The sequence below is a fragment of the Marmota marmota genome, unplaced genomic scaffold, assembly GCF_001458135.2.
Source record: "Marmota marmota marmota unplaced genomic scaffold, marMar, whole genome shotgun sequence".
Lineage (NCBI taxonomy): Eukaryota > Metazoa > Chordata > Mammalia > Rodentia > Sciuridae > Marmota > Marmota marmota.
Window position 1 is genome coordinate 6119243 of NW_026000205.1, and position 20539 is coordinate 6139781.

General features: G+C 47.6%; 1 protein-coding gene across 1 annotated transcript; it reads right to left on the minus strand.

Moving 5' to 3' along the window:
- Positions 1-443: 443 nt before the first annotated feature.
- Cd177 (CD177 molecule) lies at positions 444-8295 on the minus strand. The gene is made up of 9 exons (XM_015496763.2): positions 8215-8295; positions 7989-8129; positions 7651-7836; positions 6686-6808; positions 6437-6556; positions 2187-2327; positions 1283-1468; positions 1050-1184; positions 444-906 (listed from the first exon to the last, which is right to left on the minus strand). The coding sequence occupies exons 1-9, from the start codon at positions 8264-8266 to the stop codon at positions 671-673; spliced, it is 1320 nt and encodes a 439-aa protein (XP_015352249.1). The 5' UTR covers positions 8267-8295; the 3' UTR covers positions 444-670.
- Positions 8296-20539: the final 12244 nt, after the last annotated feature.

Here is a 20539-nt window from a genome sequence, read left to right on the forward strand (position 1 = left end):
CTCTTTCTTTCCAGCAATGGCTCCTATTCACCCTTTCAGGCCTAGGATGGTAACAAAGACCCAATGGTAACAACCCCGGGGAACTGAAACCCCTTTTGATGTCAACTTCTCTCAACCTCTTATGTCAATTATCCCATCACCAACTTCTTCTCCAGTTACTCAAATGGGTGAGCACTGGGACCATGGCTGACAAGGAAGAAGTGTCAATGGCTCGAGTGCTCCTTCCCCCCTTAAGCCATGTTGATGCCCTAATACTTGGGTCTGCGACACCCTGAAGGCTCTGCTAACACCCAAGTTGGAATGAAGATATGAACCAGAACAAAGAAGTATGTGCTTGAATGGTGATTCCTCCCCCATATCCTTCCCTGTCCCATATCCTTCCCTGTCCCATATCCTTCCCTGTCCCATATCCTTCCCTCCCCTTACATAGAGAAATACCAGTATTAGGAGAAAGGACAGGGTGTCTTTATTATAAGATGCATGTGGCCAAGTACTTGCATGTCCCCTCTCCTACAGGGTAAGTTCAGCTGCTCCCTGCCCCACCCACCATGTTATTACCAGGAGGCAGAGTGAGGATGGGAAAATAATTCAGAATCCAAGGCCATTAGATTGTGAGGTCAATTGTTGGGTTTAGGTGACAGGAAAGGTTAAGAATCATGGGGAGATGGATTTAGCAGAGAGGGTAAAGTCCCCCATTCCAAAGGGCTAGGAATAGCCCCATCCCCATCACCCAGAGCAGGTATGTGGCCCGGGCTACTCCACTTTGGGATACACGGCTTTGCTCCTTGTTATCATCTTCAAAGTTCTCACGTACAGAGAAGATCCCAACATTCCGTGTGTGGTTCAGCAAGTATTTGGAAGCTGGGGCCATGCAACCTTGAATGCTCAGTGTGGCGGACAACCCACCTGGAGGGTAAAGACCCAGTCAGGAGATACACAATGCACCACATGTAAAGTCCCAGGAGTCCAGGCCCCAGCCCTCCTCCCTCAGACTCAGGGGTCTGAGTCTTCATTCCCTTTATCTTTGGAACTCAGCGTTCAGTACTCACCTCCGTTGACAGCAATGTTACCATCATAACAATGAGTGACACCACTAGGGCAGGTAACTAAGTTGGAGCTTTGTGAGCAGGATCCAAGAAACTGTACACAGGCAGGACACTGCAGGCCTCCTGGGGCAGGAGCAGCTGGGGAGCAGAGACAAGTTTGCACGGGCACAGCTCTGCTCCCACCTGCAGCCACCTGCTGGAGCATGGAGTATCTGGGTCACTCAAGGATGCAATACCTGGCTTAGGAAGGGAGGTCAGCAGGACACTGCTGCTGCCAGCATTGTTGCACAGGTCAGAGGAGCAGACCCGGACATAGGAGGCAACCAGCACTCCAGGCGGCCGGGAGTGTAAGGAGACAGCCTGAGAGTTCTGTGCCCCAGCCTTGCTGCAGCCTTTGCTCCCCATTAGGAGAGATCTGTGTCCTGAGGAGGTAAGAGAGTGAGAGCTGGGCTGGGGAGAGGACGGGCAGCAATCCTGGCTTCACGGTGCTCCCCAGGCAGAGGGTGAACACAATCCTGGGTTATCATAGTACAGGTCATCCTAGTGTCCAGCAAAGACTGGGGCCAGAAACTGGGTTCTCCCTCATGTTCTGCCACCTCCCAGGTGTTGTTCAAATGTCACCTGCTACAGTCACCTTCTCCATAAAGCCTGCCCTGAGCACCTGTAATTGCAACCTTCGTCTCACTTTCCGTATCTCCTTTCTTCCTGCTGGGTTTCTCTCCAGGGCTCTTGTCTTCAGACCCATAATTTGCTCTTTTTTGTCTGTTTTTCTTTTCATTTCCCCACTAGGGTAAAAACTGCAATCAAGGCAGTTGCGATCAATGGCTCTGCAGTACCTAACACAGGTGCTCAATATACATTTTTCCAATGAATGAAGTCATTGAGGTGCCTCTGTGCCAGCGCTGTGCTCGGTCCTCTGCATGGAGGCCACCGTATCCTCATGGCTACCCAGCAAGGTAGGCACTATACTTATCATAACTTGGCCCCCAGTTTTCATCAGGGGAAACCAAGAGCAGAGTGCTGGACTGAGATCTCTAGATGTGAGTGGAAGTGGGCAGGACATTCAGGGGACGGAGTGCAAGGTGGGCAGGCATTGGCCATAGTGCAGGGACTTGGCCCTGTCTTGCTCAGCCCACGCACCTACGTCTATGAGCATCAGTGTCTCCTGACACACCTCCTCAGGATCACACATCTGGTTCGTGGATGAGGTCCATTCAACGGGGTCTTGAGCCAACTTTCTCCCCATCTGCAACATGACCCCCCGGTTACAGGTCAGAGTATCTGGGGACAGAAAATCACCAGGGTTTGCATGAGCCAGGGAACCCACCCTGTCCGTTCCTCCAGGTCCCATATTCTGAAAGGTGATCGTATTTGGAATCACACTATGGCTGACCTGGATATGGAATCCCTCAATTTCAGGCTTAGAATGCACCTGGAAATCTAAGCCTCCTGACCCCATTACCTGGGGGACACCTGTAGGAACCCTCCTCTTGTGACCCTTGGAGGAAGGTGTCTCTTCTCCTTTGGATGTGAAAGCTATAGATGGCTGGTTCTTATCCTCAGCCTCTCTCTACTTCCCTGACTAGGCTTCAAAGTCCTCATTTGGACAATGAGGAAAGTAGCTTGAGACCATATATTTCTTTTTTTTTTCTTTTTCTTTCTTTTTTTTTTTTTTTTTGCAATCCTGGGGATTAAACTCAGGGGTGCTTTACCACTGAGTTACATTCCCAGTCCTTTAAATTTTTTAAATTTTGAGTCAGAGTCTCCCTAAATTGCCAAGGTTGACCTTGAATTTGCAATCTTCCTGCCTCAGCCTCCTAAATCACTGGGATTATAAGTGTGTGCCATTGCAAAAAAGAAAAAAAAATGGTACTGCGCCTAGAACCCAGGGCCTTATGCATGCTTAGGCAAGTACTCTATCTCTGAGCTACACCCCCTTTTAAACTGAGAAATCCTATGTTCCAAGCAAAAACATTCAAATGCCCAGTGTGAACTGAGCCCTTGCTTAGTGCCTGGCCGCTATAATTGCTTTCTATGAATTAACTCATTTCATCTTCACCTTTGGCTTGATTGTCTCCTTTCTTCACTGCAACCCCCAAAGTCAGTGACATTATCATCATCATCATCATCATCATCATCATCACTTCTGTTTTCAAGACAGGAAAAGAGGCCGGAGATTTAGTGAATATCTCACCCGATGTCACATAGCCAGTAAGTGGCAGAGCTGGGCTAGGAACTCAGGCTTTCTGGTTCCTTATGGTCAGGGTTGGAGTGGGTGATGGGGACGACAGGTATCTATCTTGACTTCAGTGGCCCCCAGGAGTCTAGTTTGACAACTATGAGCTTGGGCCCTATCATCAGTTCATTCGTGATCAGCAGTGTCTCAGGACACAGAAGCTCATGGTCCTCGGGCTCAGCATGTGCGAACATGTGTAACCTTCACAACTGTCCCATGATGGAGAGCTGTCCGTTTCCCCATTTCACAGGTGACAAAATTGCAAGTCCAGCTCCCCTCTTCCTCCAAGTCATATCCTCATTCTCTCTGCTCCCCTCCCCAACAAAGTTCCCCATCTCGGTCAATGGCAGTTGCTTTCCTCTAATTGCTTAAGCTGAAACCTTGCGGTCATTCTTGGTCATTCTTTGTCTCACACCCAATGTTGCATCCAAAAGGAAATCCTGCAGATGTCTCCAGAACCTGACCACCTCTGCTGTGTCCAGCCAGGCCCATGACCCCATGACTCTCCTGCCTCCTCATGGGCTGCCATGTGCACCACCTCTACTCCCCCACCCTGTTCTCTACCTGACAGCCAGAGGGATCTTATTAAAGGAAAGTCAACCATGTCACTCTTCTGCACAGAAGACACCAGTAGGTCCCTCTCCCCACTCAGAATTCTGAGTCCTGAAAATGACCCTTGAGGTCCTACCTGACCTAGCCTCGCCCTACCCCTCCATTCACATGGCTGCTCTACTCTCCATACCGCCCCACTCACATGGTCCTCTAGGCCCGGGTACAACAAAATGTCAGGGAGCAAATGGAAAGGAGGAGAGCATTTCAGGGACTTTTGACACTCAAATGGTATTGATACTCAAAAACTGGTTCACTGGCAAGAGGGGGGACTGGAACCCACATCTCTCCGATTCAGACATTAGGCTCTTAACCTTCTCTCCCTGGGACCACTGCCCAGTTCCTTAGGAGGGCAGACAAGGGCTTACATGGTCCAAGCTCCTGGATTTACCTTAAAAACATGCTGCTGCCATGGCCCATATTGGGCAATCTGTACTCTGGCCCCCCACCCTGTCTCACCCCTGTGCCTCTGCATGGACTGTTCTGTCACCCTGAAATGTCCTTCTCCTTTCACTTTTTCCCTGACATCTTGTACATCTAGCTTCTGACACCTGATTTGGCAGATGCTCAATAAATATTTGCTAAATGGAATTGAACTTAACCACGGAAGAAAGGCATCCTCTAAGATTTGACTCCAGTGTTGAAAGCTGACAGAATATGGGTGTATATGAAGAATATTTATTTGTAGCATTACAGCTCCATCTTACCCGGCACATGGCTTGTGGTTTGTGTATACACTCGCGTGAGTACCATGTGTGGGCTGTGAGGGGTGCTTGCATGAGAGGGGGATGTACTGATGCACGTGACATACTCTGTGGTAGGCGTTGGGTTTGCATGCTTGGCATGCTGTGTGTTCTGTGTTTCTCTGCTTTGGGTGTTGAGGGTCTATGTGTTGCTAAATACCTTCTAGATTATGAATGTGACTTAGTCCCAGAGACAAGGACCAGACCATTAAAACCAACCTTAATCAAAAGGAAAGAAAACTGGCTCAGACTCTGTCCCTTCTTCCTAGACAGCCTTCCATAGCTCCCCACTCTCCAGAGAGTCCCCCACCTCAAGCCTGGCTCGCAAGTGCTTGATCAACCCTCTACCTCCTACCTCCCAGCTTCCTACCAGTATCCATTCCCACCTGACCCCTGGGCTTAACCCTTGCTGGCCTCTTCTGCTTGTGATAGCTCTCTCTCATCCTCTACACCCATCTCGTTTGCACCCCATCCTCCTGTTGAGTCCCTCTCAGACACAGGAGAGGAAACCTTCTTGAAGGAAGTAGCTGCCTCCTGGATCCACTTACAGGCCCCTGTCAATAGCTTTTCCTCTTCTACTGAGAAACTGCAGCTCATCATTAAGACACAGCTCAGCTTGAAAGTCACCTCTTTTGGGAAGCCCTCTTTGATACCACCACCACGAGGTCATTCTTATCTTCCTCTCCTCATATTCTCCTCTGCCCCAGCTCTGATCAACTCAAGTGAGGTGTACTGCCACCCATGTCCAGAAGCCTTCTAGGCAGGTCCAGAGTCTGGCTTATCTAAGGATACCACAGGAAACCATGGAATCCTTTGTGACCTCATTTCAGCCTATAGATCCCGAGCTCCTGCCCTGAGCCAGCTCTTATGCTGAGCCAAGCTGGAAACTTGGTGTCAGTGACAGCCAGCCCGTGTCCACAAGGCTCCCAGACTAGTCAGAGAGACTGATTGAAACACAGAGCAAAGTTCTCTGGACACACTCAGCTCTCTCCTTGAAGATCTAAGGGTTCCGTGACCTGGGGAGGTGACAGGGAACACCATGCGCTCAGGGAAGCCAGACTCCCATCCCACCTCCTGTCCCCACCACGACTTCCTTTTGCCCTCCTACTCTTCTTCCCGAGCCACTCCACCATCCTCTCCACCTGTCAGGTGTCACCAGTCTGGCTGCATCTAAGTGGGTAAGTGGGGACTCTCCCAGTGTCCCCGTTTAGCACTTCCTTCCCTGTCACACCCAAAGCAGCCTCAGGTTTCTCTCTGATTTTCTTTCCTGTGCAGCAAGACGACTGCAGAGCTGCAGTTCCTTGGCTGGGGCTGGCTGGGGGTGCATGGAGATGACCACGGGGAGTGGGAGAGCCAGGACTGCCCAAGGTAGGGGGCAGGAAACAGAACTGGGGGCAACCAGTCCCTCCCAGCACCACAACCAGCAGGTGGTTCTGCACTGGCTGCTGCACACATTCACAGGCAGAGCCACCCTGCACCTCCTTCCCCATCCCATCTCCTCCCACCTGAAAGGGCCACCCTGACCTCCTTGGCCCAGCGTCATTCAAAGCTCCTGTCAATGGGATCCTGTTTTCTAGGGCAGACGCCTTCTCTCTCTCTTGAACACTTCTTGCTATCATTCCTCCTTCTATCAAAGGACCTCCAGCCTGGACAGTCCCCTCACCCTTGCTCATGGGGAGTGATCAACACCTAAATTACCTGGGCTTTTCTGTGATGCCTTTGCCTGTCCCATTTTGTATAGGGATCACTTTGCCCCAAGGCTACAGCACAGGGCACAGCCTTGGTATCCATGGGAGACTCACCTGACTTAGGATTGCAGTTCTCACTCACAGCAATGGGGCCAATTTTCTGGGTCCCATTGAGCAGGTCACAGCCTGGTTTGGGCAAGCACCCCTGAACTTTCAGATTGGTGGCAATTCCCCCTGAGGGGAGAAGAAGAGAGGGAGACACAGAGTCACCCAACCCTCAGAGGGAAGTTCAGCCCCACCCTCTCCTGGGTCCCCTGCCCTGCCTAGGCTTACCCTTATTCCTTACCCAATGTCCAGGCTTACCTCCCCTGAGCTTGAGGACTCCATTGTAGCAGTGAGTCTGTCCCACAGGGCAGAACTGCTGTGAAGCCTTCTCTGGACAGTTGTATCTGGAAAAGCAGACTGGGCACTGCAGGGTCCCTAGGACTGGTGGGGTTGGGGCAGGACAGACAGATGAGGGGCACTGAGAAGACAGATGTCTTCTCTCCACCCACTGTGCTGGCCCAAGAATCAGCCTGCTCAGTCACCCCAACATGCCCTCCTCAGCTCCTCTCAGCACCAGAGGGCATGGGGGCTCTCCTGGGCTGAGCACAGGAGGGACTCTGGGCCCTAACTGAGGCAGGTGAGGGGCCTCCTGGGACTGGATTCAGACACAGACTTTTTCAAGGAAGGGGGGGTGTGCCTGGAAGGCACCAGAAGCTTCACCCACAAGTTCTACCATCCAGCCAAAGAAGGCATGATGCCCTGGTCACAAAATATTCCAGAGTTTGGAAAAGCAAGACATCACTCCAAACTGTTTTCAGCACCAGGTGAGGACAGTGCAAAGTTACAGCCACTCTTACTCAAGAAGAGGAAATGTCAAAAGCCCAGAAGAGAAAGTAGTGAAGTCAACTTATGGAAGGGAGGACTGAGCATGGAAGGGAGGACTGAGCCAGCTGACCAGCTGAGGATCAAGGTCAGCCTGATGTTGGTGGTTTAGCCTCAGAGAATGGGCCCAGTTGGGTGCTGCAGGACTGTTGGAAGAAGTGGGCCTGGGAGTCCTGAGCTGTTTGTGGGTGGAACAGTGGGAGGGAGGGGAAGCCAGGGGAAAAGATGGAGAGCCAGGGACCTGGGAGGGAGCAGGGGGCATCCGAGGGAGGGATCCAGCAAAGGGGAGTCTGCAAATACCAGCTTCACCCTGGGTGCTGAGGTCAGCCCTCAGCCCTGTGCTCCTTGCTCCAGACAGCCCCTTCCCTCTCCTCCTCCTGAGCTCCCAACTGCCCCGACACCTTTTTCAGTATGCAGGGACCAGAGAGGGACAGAGGTGGACAGGTCATTGCAGAGGTCTCTATGACGGCACACATGAGTGTAGGAGATGACAGAGAGCCCAGGGCCTGTCCTGTGCTCAGTGACTTGGACCTTGTGATCCTTTTCTGAAGTGCAGCCCTTTGTGAGCACCAAGTTCACTTGGGGTCCTGAAAAGAAAGGGGCAGGTGGGTGAAGGTGGCCTTCATAACTCCAGCATCCTAGAGAGAGGTCGTTCATGGTGAAGTGGGTGAGGTACCGGAAAGGAAGGGACGGGGCTGACTGGGAGGGATGGGTCTGAGGACTCAGGGTCTCTTCTCACCATTCTCTATGAGCATTAACGTGTCTTGGCAACCATCGCCGAAGTCACAGGTTTTCTTGCCATTTGTCCACTCCACGGGCATCTGTGAGGTGTTCAACACAGTCTCTATGGCCGCCCACTGGCAGTCCAAAGCGTGCACACCTGGGAGGGGGGGAGCAAATCCATCTTAATAGTTTCCTAGTTGACCTCCATGGAAATCTACTTCCAGGATAGGGTCTGCACTCACAGGGCAGCAAGAAGGTGACCCCCAGCAGGGCCAGCAGTGATGTGGAGCTCATTACTAATCTGTGGTCGCAAATCCCCTTTACGCTCTTTAACCAGAAGTCCAGACCTTATATATGTCATGTTACCTAAGGTATCACAGGAAACGCCAGAGATGGCAGGGCATTGCTAAATGGATCCTGGGCCCCACCCTCTAAAGGCCCAGATATCTGTGTGGCTACTCTTCCCTCAGACCCAAGAAATCAGCTCCAACTCCTCCCTGGCCCACTTCTAAGCCCAGCCTGGCCACCTTCTAAGCCCAGGTGGCAGGATGGCTGAACTGCCTGTGAGGACATTGTGCAGTGTGCAGTGTGCAGGTCCTCATGTCCCCTGCCCCAGCCTTTGCCCCCCACAGTTTACCCTCTTACTTCTTTCTTTCCTTTCCATTTTGCTTATTTATTTATCTATTTTTTTTTTTTTGGTACTGGAGATGGAACACAGGGGCTCTTAACCTCTGAGCCACATCCCCATCCCATTTTAATAGTTTATTTAGAGAGAGGGTCTCCTTGAGTTGCTTTAGGCCTCACTAAGTTGCTGAGGCTGGCTTTGAACTTGTGATCCTCCTGCCTCAGCCTCTTAAGATGCTGGGATCATAGGCGTGCACCACCGCACTTGGCTTGCTTTCCTTTTTATTCCTGTTTTCATAACATCTAGGCTTTCTCTTCTGATCTCCCTTCACAGAACAGCAGAGGCCCTGGAGTCCTCATTTCCCTGCCACCTGGGAAGGAGTGGAAGGTGGAAGATGGAAGATGGTATGATACGGAAGGGATGGTATGGGAGGGCTGAACGTCTATGAAGAGTTAAGACACTCCTTGTCATTGTAAAGCTTCTTCCCCACAAACAGAAGGGAGAGGTGGTATGCTAGAAATTCAACTTTCCAGAAAGACAACATCCATAAATGTTGACCATTTTTGCAGTGCAGCTGCTCCTGCCACATCTGATATTGTTACCAAAAGTTTGACAGCCTGATCCCCAAACTTCTGCCTATTTAACCATCTATTCTTGCAAGCCCATGCAAACCTTCACCCCAGGTAGGAGCAAAACAGGAGAGAGTAAGGGCTTCAGTCAGGGACTGCAGAAGCTCTATGCAGATATTGTGAAATGGAACCGAGAGGCAGAAGAGGGCGAGAACAGGAACAGAGGAGAAAGTGGAATGAATATGTAACTTGCAACTCCACATTTGTTTTTTGCCATCTCTATGCGTTCTATTTTTCTGTTTGCAAATTTCACATTTGCTGCACAGGCAGAGACATGTTATCTCCTCTCCTGCTGTGTTTGCATCCCCTACATACCATGGACGCTGCACAAATATTTACTGACTGAATCAATGAATGAGAAAGGAAAGATGGCTACGGCACTATCACCCCCTTGGTCGAGTTGCATGCTGTCACAAGGATCCCTGTCAGGGATTCACATTGTTCCTGTGTGAATCGGGTCTTCTGGAATTGTGCATGGCCTAAAGCAGTGTCCCAGGAGGATGAGAGAAGGCAAGGGTGGGCAAAGTGTCAAATGGGGTCAGAGGTACTCAAGAAAACGTCTTGCATGAATCACTAAATATGGACTGAGGTTTGACTTTGTGCCAGGCAACATCTTCGTTGCTGGAGATACCAGAAAGTCAAGGCAAATGAGACCATGGCTCTCTTTGAGCTTGTAGCCCAGGAAGCGAGACAGACACTAAACAAATGCCTGGGCATGGAAAATACTAGGTGGTTCTGGGCGCTAGGTAAAGAGTGAAAACCAGGGGACATGAAAGTGACTGAGCTGACTGCTCCAGGGAGGGTCTTCCTGAGGAGGTGATTGATGTTTGAGTTGGGAAAAAGAATGAAAAGCAAGAGCCAGGCATGGAAAGACATGCGGGAGAAGCATTCCAGGCAGGGGGAAGGGCAGGTACAAAGGGCCCAAGATGGGATCAAGCTTGGCCTTCACAAGGATTAGACAGAAAGCAGGTGGCTGGACCGTCGTGGGTGAGAGCAACAGGAATGAGAACTGAAAGGCTGGCGGGGCCTGGAGCTGCAGGCCTGAGCCAGGATATCAACCAGCCTTCTTGGGAATCTTGCCTATCTCAAGGGGCAAAGGCAAAAGCTGGGGTGGAGCTGTTTAACTCCACGTCTGTCCACCCTTGGTCTCTAAAACTTCTTACTATGGGCTCTTCTCAGTTGCCTTTGATCATGTGGCCTTGGGTCATTGACTTGTCCAAACTTCGTGGTTCTCTTCCATAAAGTAGGTGCCATGGTCATCTGCACTGATGGGTTGTGATAAGGATTAAGATCTATATATTGGGGCTGGGGATGTGGCTCAAGCGGTAGCGCGCTCGCCTGGCATGCGGGCGGCCCAGGTTCGATCCTCAGCACCACATACAAAACAAAGATGTTGTATCCGCCGATAACTAAAAAATAAATATTAAAAAAAAAAAAGATCTATATATAAACCAAGTCGGTTCTCCACAAATGGTAAGATAGTTAACACAATGAATGGGTCCTTATTTTGTTCCAGGGCCCAGCCTAAGCAGTTATGTGATCATAGACCACAACTTCAAGGGAGACCCTATTAATGGCTCAATTTTATAGGTACAGAAACAGATTCCTACAGAAGATAAATAATTGACCCAAGGCCATGCAGTGTGGCAGAGATAACTACCCAGCAGAGATCCTCGCTCCCCTTCTAGGGTATTGAGACATTGCTAAGGGGTGACCATCCAGACAGGGTCCCAGCTCCCCTTGCCTCGAGGTGGACCATGTGACTAGTGTCCACCATGGGCAGAAATGACTTCTGTTATGGCTGAATCCGAATGATTGAGAAGCGGGAATACCTTCTCTTTCCACCATTTATCAGCTAGACGTTGACATCAGGGCCATCCTGGATGCACACACGGAGGCAACAGCACCTCTCCCTGCCTCAGTCGGTGTAAGTCTGAGGAAAGCAGAGAACACCTTCCCCCAGTACTCTGCCAAGTGGACGCCATGCAAGTTAAAATCAAACATCTACTATGTTACAGCAGCTAGGGTGTCCAATCTCCACTGTTAGGAAATATTTTTCTTGGGTTGGGTATCCTAGAAGCAGAGCCCAAGTCAGGGATTCTGTCTCAAGTGTTTTATTGAGGGATAGGTGTGAGGAGAAGAGTGAGGAAAGCAGGAGGGGAGAGGAGGGGAGAAAGACAGAGAAAGGCTGCATCTTGCCCAGAGACTCACCAGGGTCAGACTCCACACATTGCACCACAAAGTGGACCCCCATGAAGCAGGCTACCATTTGCTTTCCCATTCCAACCAGTCCTTGACTGAGGCCTTCCCCTGAGCTGAGAGCATAAGAGGTGTATAGCCTGCTTGGTCAGGGGCTTTCACTGGGCAAGAATCATTCTCCAGGGTTGGGGTTGTGGCTCTGTGGCAGAGCTTGCCTAGCACGTGTGAGGCACTGGGTTCAATCTTCAGCACTACACAAAAATAAATAAAGTTACTATGTCCAGCTACAGTTAAAGAGAATTCTTTTAAAAAAAATCGTTCTCCAGAGAAAGGGAAACGATGAGACATCATTAGCTGACGTCAGCTGGCCAAGGGAATCTAGATGAGAGATAACATATCCACTCCAGTGCTGGACACAGGTGCGATCCCAGGAACCAGTTCTTGACCGCTACACCATGTGGGATTGGGGGGTGTCAGTGGATTTCTATGAATCCCTACTTCATAATAAGAGCATATATACTAACAATGACAAACACTGTCATTTACTGTCAGTGCCATACAGTGGCATAAAGAGATCTAAGGAGTTCATCTGCAGCACTGCCACTCCTGGGTTTGTTTTTGTTTGTTTTGTTACTTTTTTGGGTGGGTTGCTGTTAGATGCAACAATTACAATTCTTTCTTGTCTTATGGAAGAGCGAAGGAAAGGGCCTTCTCCAAGTCTTCTAAATCAAGCTGTGGCCAATCTAGAATAATCAATCCTGGGCCCCTCAGACCACAGTTCAGCGAACTCATTCTGCTTTCTTTCTCCTTTTCGCCTGGATGATGGGTTCATGGGTTACAAGAAGCCCAGATCATGACAGGACTTTCTCTGGATATTTACCAATGGAGGGTTAAGCCAGATCTTTTAGCCCTTGGGTGGGGCATCCTCCGTGGAGACAAATACCACACTGTGAAGTATAAATACTTCTTTCGTGGTGATAAACCTTCCAGAAAACACATTTTTACTCCTTTGAGACTTGCTCAGTGATTCGAGAAAGAAGTATTTCCCCCGTGGGTTTCCCCAGCCTCCAGCCCCTCCCTCTGCCCCTGTCTGATCACCTGCAACGTGGCTGTCTTTCCCCAGCGGTCTCCCCATCTGTCATTCCTGAGCGCAGCCCCACACAGGGCTTGCTCCATGCACCATAATGACGGAAACCTCCGATCTCACCTGGCTCCAAAGCTGCCCAAGTGTTCTCTATTTCTTTTTTTGTTCTCTAATCTTATTTTGAAAGTTTTCAGACCTATTGAAAAATTGCAAGGATAGAATAATGACCAGAGGGCTGGGGGTGTGGCTCAGCGGTACAGCGCCTGCCTAGCATATATGAGGTCCTGGGTTCAAGCCCCAGCGCCACTAAACAGACAACAATGATCAGGTGTATACTCTTCACCTAGATTCACCGACCATTAACATTTTACTGTTTATATACCTACAACACAAAATTTTATTTTTTTTAATCTTTATTTTTATATAGTGCTAAGGATCAAACCCAGTGCCTCATATGTTCGAGGTAAGTGCTCTACTGCTGAGCCACAATCCCAGACCCTAAAATGTATTTTTAAAATTAAAAAAAAATTAAAAATTTGGGCTGGGGTTGTGGCTCAGCAGTGGAGTGCTCTCCTAGCACGTGTGAAGCGCTGGGTTCAATCCTCAGAACCACATAAAAATAAATAGATAAAATAAAAAAAGTATTGTGTCCAACTACAACTAAAAAAAATGTTTTAAATAAATTTTAGACCTTGTGACTTTCACCACTAAGTGCTTCAGCAAGAACCTCTTTACCAATAATGACTTTAGCCAGGTGCAGTGGCGCAAGCCTATAATACCAACTGTATGGGAGGCTGAGGCAAGAGAATCATGAGTTCAAAGACAGCCTCAGCTACTTAGCAACTCCCTGAGCAACTCAGCGAGACCCTGTCTCTAAATAAAATATAAAGGTGGACTGGGGATGTGGCTCAGTGGTTAAGTGCCCCTGGGTTTAATACCAGGTACCAAATAATAATAATAGTAATAATGATTTGTTCTATTTAACCACACGACCATTATCATACCCAAGCAGTGTACATTACTACTATATTGTGTCTAATAAATAAACCATTTTTCAATTATCCTCTGTTACCCCAATAACATCCTTCACAGTGTCGTTACTTTCCCATCAAAGAGATATTCCAGGATCAAACCCAGATCGTCTTGTCTCTGTAGTCATCTTAATCGCCACTGTACTGTGGCATCTTACCCAATGTGGACCTGTCTGATGGTTTCTGTATGATTAGAGTCATTTTAATTGTTTTTGGTAATATTCTGTGTCACCCATGTGTCCCATCAGGAGGCCCTTAAGGCCTGTTAGTTGAATTCTCAGCTAGCTAAGCAAGCACTCTGGGTGAACCATTGAGACTGTGGACATCCTATTTCCCACCACAAGATTTATCTACCTCCTTGCACGCATCACGTCCACATGACTTCCAGAAGACCTTCCTTTATCAAAGCAAATCACACAACACTGTGGTCCACTCCTCCCCATGATCACTGCGGCCCTTCCACCTGGGGGGCTCATTCTCAGAACTGGTTCTGTTGACGCACTTCAGGGACTGAGAAGCTGAACCCTGGAAAGGAGAAGTAAAAACTTGGATTACAAAACCAGGAAATAGTGGCCACAGGCAGGAACCCAGCCCTTCAACACGGCCTGCAATCTGTCTTTCCTGCCAACCACCGCTCACCACCAAAGATACGCAAGTCGTCCAAACGATTCATTTCCAAGGCACCCAGTGTTCTCCAGTAAACAAAATTATTGACTTGGCAAACAGATTTGTATTCAGGTGACAGGATTTTGTATTACAAAGAGCAGGAGTCTAGATCATTTAATGAAAAGTCATGCTATCTTTCCAGGCCTTAAGACACTCACCAAAGATGTGGAGACAAATAAGAATGAAACATGAGCTGGGTGCGGTGGTGCAGGCCTGTAATCCCAGCGGCTCCAGAGGCCGAGGCAGGAGGATCGTGAGTTCAAAGCTAGCCTCAGCAACCTAGCGAGGCCCTAAGCAATTTAGTGAGACCCTGTCTCAAAATAAAAAATTAAAAGGGCCAGGATCGTGACTCGGTGGTTAAGCACCCTGTGTTCAATCCCCGGTACCCGCCCCCATCAAGAAAAGGAACGAAAGATGAAACCGGCATTGCCATATGCCAATACTCTTGAATGCAGTCACACTGGAGATTAGATTAACCCCTTTAAGGCCAATCTGACATTAAAACACCAAAACCTTGGAACTGGAGCTCCATTTGGGGGGAAAAAATCCCCTTAAGTGTGAAAGAAGAGGGGAAGCTGTGATATTTGGAAATTGCAGGCTTTCAGAAGAGATTCTAGACCTGTCCTAGTTTTACTCTGAGTTGTACAATTTATTTCCTCTTTTTAACTTTCAATCTTCTCCCAAGTAAAATGAAGCATGTTTTATTTTATTTTATGTTATTTTATTGATACTGGAGATTGAACCCAGGGGGACTCTACCACTGAGCTACATCTCCAACCCTTATTTGGCTATTGTTAATTGGACTGCTAAAATGTGTGTGCACACCTATTTGAGTTCCAGTTAATTTTGAGACAAAGTCTCACTACATTGCTGAGGCTTGTCTCATACTTGCAATCCTCCTGTCTCAGCCTCCAAAGCTGCTGGAATTATAGGCGTTCACCATCAGACCTGAAGAGACATGATTTATAATCTTTTCACCATACAGGAAAAAGAAGAAGAAAGAGGTAAAGTTTAATGCTGGTAGTGCCAGGACTGCCATCTTCGTGTCAGTAAAGAGAGGGAACTTAGCACCATGGATAGAGCCATGTTTGCTGAGAGCCACCTGGGGACGGTAACCGCAGCAGATTGACTTGAAAGTGTCACTACCCTACCTATCCTTCATCAATAAGGTCTATTTGTCAGGCAAACACCTTCCAAGATAATTCCACTTGATTTTCCCTTAATAAGATTGATGTAGCAATGGAATAAAGCTGCCGAGTGGCATGGTTTGAATTTTAAAGTAGCTGCCAGATGGTTTTCCAAAGTGGTTATTCCATTTTACATTCCTGCCAGCAGAGTGTGGGTTTATGTTCCTCCTCGTGTTTGCTAGCAGTTCATACAGCCACCTTGTTGATTTAGCCATTTTAATAGTAGTGGCATCTATTTGTGTTTGCATTCTGTATTTTTCTAACAGCCCATGATGTTGACCATCTTTTTCTACTTATTTGCCATCCAATATCTTCTCAGTGAAGTGTTTGTTCAAATCTTTTGCCCATTTCTTATTGTAATCTTCTTATTGCTGAGTTATAAGCATTTCAGTTACAAGTCCTTTGTTGGAGAGATGTTTTGCAGATATTTCCCCTAGTAAGTAAAAGCATATGTCCACATGAAGACCTAAACATAACGTACATAGTAGATTTATTTGTAATACCTCCAAACTGGGAAACCATGTGTTTCTTACAAGAAGATACTATAGAGATATACATAGGAATGAGCTATTGATAGCCATAGCATTAATCTCAAAATAGCCTGAGCATGACTTTGAGGTTCATCCATGCTACAGCATGTATCAGGACTTCATTCTTTTTTATGTTTGAATAATATTCCACTATGTGTGTGTGTGTGTGTGTGTGTGTGCAGATAAGCAGACAGAGGTATGCATCTCACAATTATCCATTCAGCTGTTGATAAACAAAATAATCAGGCTTTTTCCATCTTTTGGCTATTGTTAATTGTACTGCTAAAATGTGTGTGCACATGTATTTGAGTTCCAGTTTTCAATTTGGGGGGATATTCATTAGCTATGGTTTAGATAAGTGTCCCCAGAAGACCCATATATTAAGTGTTTGGTCTCAGGGGAAGGGCTATGGACCTTTAAGAGGTTACACCCGCTAGTCTTTGCCCATGTCGTGTCCCCCTGCTAGAACTCTCACTCCTGCCCCTTGGTGAGCTCTAGGTTAACTTGGGAAAGAAAATTGGTGTAAGTCAGAAGCCCCAGTTATGCATTATTATAAGGCTCCTATTTCTCTCTTTTGACCACTATATGTAATTGCATATTCATTCAAAATTTCCAACCAACCACCTACTGTCTGTCCAGTCACTCTTCTAAACACTGGGGATACAACTTTAAAACTAAAAAGGAAAAAAAATCGCAGCCCCAGTGGGGCTGACATGTGAATCAATGGGGAAGACACCATAAACCAAAAAGCACCGACAATTATAACAACAACAAAGTGGCTTAGTGGGTTAAAATAAAACAAAGCATGCTTGGCTTTGTTTTGTTTTTCTTTGATTAAACTTAAAAGATGGTCATCAGGGAAGTTCTCCCCGAGAAGTCGAAGGTTAAACGGTTAAAAGTGGACCTGGAGGTGGAGGGGGAGCCTGCCTGGGGCTATCTGGGCTGCATGAGCAACCCGGAGGAGGCCAGCAGGGCTGGAGCAGAGGGTGAGGGAGAGAGAGAGGAGGAGGAGTCAGAGAGGGAGAAGCCACATCCTGAGGACATCCTCAGCGTGAGGACTCCAGCTGTATTGAGTGATCTGGGGAACTACTAGAAAGTTCCGGGCAGAGCAAGGATGCCAGCTGGTCTCCTGTGTCAGCATCCCACCAAGCTGATGGGTTGAGAAAAGGGAACCCAGGGAGGGGAGGAGGTGACCGCAGGAACCCAGGTGAGAAGCGATGACAGGGTGGGTGGTGGGGTGTGTTTTGACAGTGGAGTTCAGAGGATTTGCTGAAGGATTGGACATGAGAGAAAGAGAAGCGCCAGGAACACACTGAGATGAGAAATTGGGTTTGGGATCAGAAATCCTAAACCATCTCAGAATGCCTTTTAGATACTAGTTGTCAAGTAAACAGCTGGAGGTCAATGATGATATTCATTTTGTTCTTCTTGCTGTGGGCTCGGTGCCTGGTACATAGTGGGTGCCCACGACTCATTACCGGAATCAAGAAATGGACAGTTGGACCATTCCCTGGATACCCCCACGTGGTAGTATTTTCTATTGCAGAGACTCACAAAGTTACCATGGCTTCAGAAGCACTTAGAAATACATTTCTTTTTGTACATTGCATCGGGACCTCCGTAGAATATTTGCCCCGTGGGTGTTTTAGGAGTTAAATGAAGTTAAGCATGAAAGTGCTTCCCCAACATCTTTTAGGTAAATTCTTTCTATTCCCCTAACTCCCTATATCTGAATCACAAAGGTGAAGACAAGATGCCCCTTTTCTCTGTTCAATTCTGTCACAGTCCTTTCTAAGAGAACAGAGAACTCCAGCTTTATTCTGAGTGATCTGGGGAACTACTAGAGATATTCTGGGAGACGTGCTTTGTGTCCCTGATGAGATTATGACTTTGGGTGTTGCCATCTGCTCTTTGGAGGAGAGAGGATCGAACTGTGTCTCCCCCAAATTTACACATTGAAGCACTAACCCCCCAATACTTAGAATGTGACTGTGTTTGGAGACATTGGTATGAAACTTAATCTAAACTGGTATTCTGATAAGAAAAGGAAATTTTTTGTGTGTGTTTTTAAAATTTTTTTATTTGTTCTTTTTTTTTTTTTTTTTAAAGAGAAGAGGTGAGAGAGAGATAGGGAGAGAGAGAGAGAGATAGGGAGAGAGAGAGAATTTTTGATATTTATTTTTTAGCTTTTTGGCAGACACAACATCTTTGTTTGTATGTGGTGCTGAGGATCGAACCGGGCCGCATGCATGCCAGGCGAGCGCGCTACCGCTTGAGCCACATCCCCAGCCCTGTTCTTTTTAATTATATATGACAGTAGAATGTATTTTGACATATCATACACACATGGACGACAACTCCCCATTCTTGTGGTTGTACGTGAGGCGCAGTTACACTGGTTGTGTATTCATAAATGAACATAGGAAAGTTATGTCCGATTTACTGTCTTTCCCATTCTCATCCCCCCTCCCTTTCCTTCATTCTCCTTTATCTAATCCAGTGAATTTCTGTTCTTCCCTTCCCCACCTCCCTGCTTATTATAAGTTAGCATCTGCATATCAGAACATTCAGCCTTTGGTTTTTTAGGACTGGCTTATTTCACTTAGCATGATAGCCTCCAGTTTTATCCATTTGCCAGCAAATGCTATCCTTTCATTCTTCTTTATGGCTGGGTAATATTCTATTGTGTATATGTACCACATTAAGAAGAGGAAATTTAAACACACAAGGAAACACCTGGGGCAAGTGTGCACAGAGGAAAGATGACATGAGGAGAGAAGGAGAGAAGACAGTATCTGTGAGCCAAGAAGAGAAGCCCCAGGAGAACCAAATCTGCCAATGCTCTGTTTTTGGACTTCCAGCCTCCAGAACCGTGAGAAAATTAATTTCTGTTGCTTAAGCTGCCTTGTCTGTGACAACTTTGTTTTGATGGCCCAAGAAAGATAATATGAAGATTATGGAGGTCAAGATGTCAGAAGAGATGGATGACAACAAGCACCCAACTCAACCTCAGCCCCTACTTCTTAGTTATATAACCCCTGAATGACAAGACAGGTCTTAAACCCAAGTCAGCCTGGCTTGGCCTTACATACTTTCTTTATATTCCTTTTAAACTTAATCACCTGCCTGCAAGGAAGGAATTATCACCATTTTCAAATGAGGCTCAGACTTCAAATGAAGTCATTTTCCTCCGGCTAGGCTAGGAGATACGGTATCTCAGTCCTCAGGCCAACTCTGCAGTGGCAGGAGTGTTGTCTAGAGATCTACCTTGTGGTCCTTTCTTCCTCTTGTTTAATTTTGGAAGATCTGCCAGAAAAATATCCCTGGTGGGTTACAGGACAGACCTCTCAGGAGGAACAATGTGACATTGTTAGAGTGAGCCCTCATCCCATGATACACTTTATCTGTCCACAGCTCAGGGAGGCCAGTCGGATGCTGACACTGTCCACTCAGCACTCAGAGAGTGGATAGCACTCTGTGCACATCTCAGAGGACCATTCACATACCTCCCTGTCCCCATTTTAAATTTTTATTCTTTTCAGATCGTTGACCATGTGACCCACTTTGGATCCATGCAGAAGTAGGACTAAGGTCTTCTCTCCATCCACACAAGTGGGCCCCTCCCTCAAGGCACCTCTGAACAGACAGCCAATGCAGCGACCGTCCACGTGTGCTTGGTGTCAGTGTAAAACTGGTCTTTGCTCTGGAAATTGTCACAGGAGTTTCCCATGAGCCCACAGATGTGGTAGAGGGAGAGACAGGAGGAACAGGTGCCATGGGAGTTTGGGCCACCTGCCAGGCATTTACCTGTGCCCTCTGACCTCTTGACCTTTCCCATGAATGATGAACGCTGCTGTGCACAACCTGTGTCAGGGTTTGGCCACTCAGACAGCACCTGGACTGTGATGTTCAGCTCAAGTCACAGGCCCTTGGTGTCCCGTAGTCAGGCATTCAGATTCCACAGGGCCTAGAAACAGCCGGGAGCTACTTTCCTAATGGGGAGTAGATTCTGCAGGAGGAGGCATAGATTTTCTCCAAGACCTGCAGTTCTCCACTGCAAATCTCCTAAAGAGCTTGTAAGAGGCTCCATTTAAAAAGAAATGTGATCCTGGCACAGTGGCTCACGCCTGTAATCCCAGGGGCTCAGGAGGCTGAGGGGGGAGGATCATGGGTTCAAAGCCAGCCTCAGCAAAAGCAAGGTGCTAAGTGAGACCCTGTCTCTGAATAAAATACCAAATAGGGCTGGGGATCTGGCTCAGTGGCTCCCGAGTTCAATCCCCAGTACCCTCCCCTCCCCCAAAAAAGAAAAGAAATGTGAAACATAGACACTCTAGTTAAATTCTAAAATGCACTCCCTCAGGAGTTATTTAGAAGAATGCACACCTGTAATCCTAGTGACTGGGGAGGCTGATGCAGGAGGATCACAAGATTGAGGCCAGACTGGGCAATTTAGGGAGATGCTATCCAAAATTTAAAAATTAAAAAGGACTGGGGTGAAACTCAGTGTTCGAATACCCTGGGTTGAATCCCCAGTACAGAAAGAAAGAGAGAGAATGAGAGAGAGAGAGAGAGAGAGAGGGAGAGAGAGAGAGAGAGAGAAAGAAAATGTCTTATAT

What these genes read in the sequence shown, in the direction of transcription:
- Cd177 (XM_015496763.2), bottom strand. Translation starts at nt 8,266, where the DNA reads ATGAGCTCCACATCACTGCTGGCCCTGCTGGGGGTCACCTTCTTGCTG. An exon ending in AGTCCTCAAGCTCAGGGGAG is followed by an intron (nt 6,557 to 6,685) that starts GTAAGCCTGGAC and finishes TTCTCCCCTCAG; the next exon opens with GGGGAATTGCCACCAATCTG. An exon ending in GAACTGCAATCCTAAGTCAG is followed by an intron (nt 2,328 to 6,436) that starts GTGAGTCTCCCA and finishes TTCTGTCCCCAG; the next exon opens with ATACTCTGACCTGTAACCGG.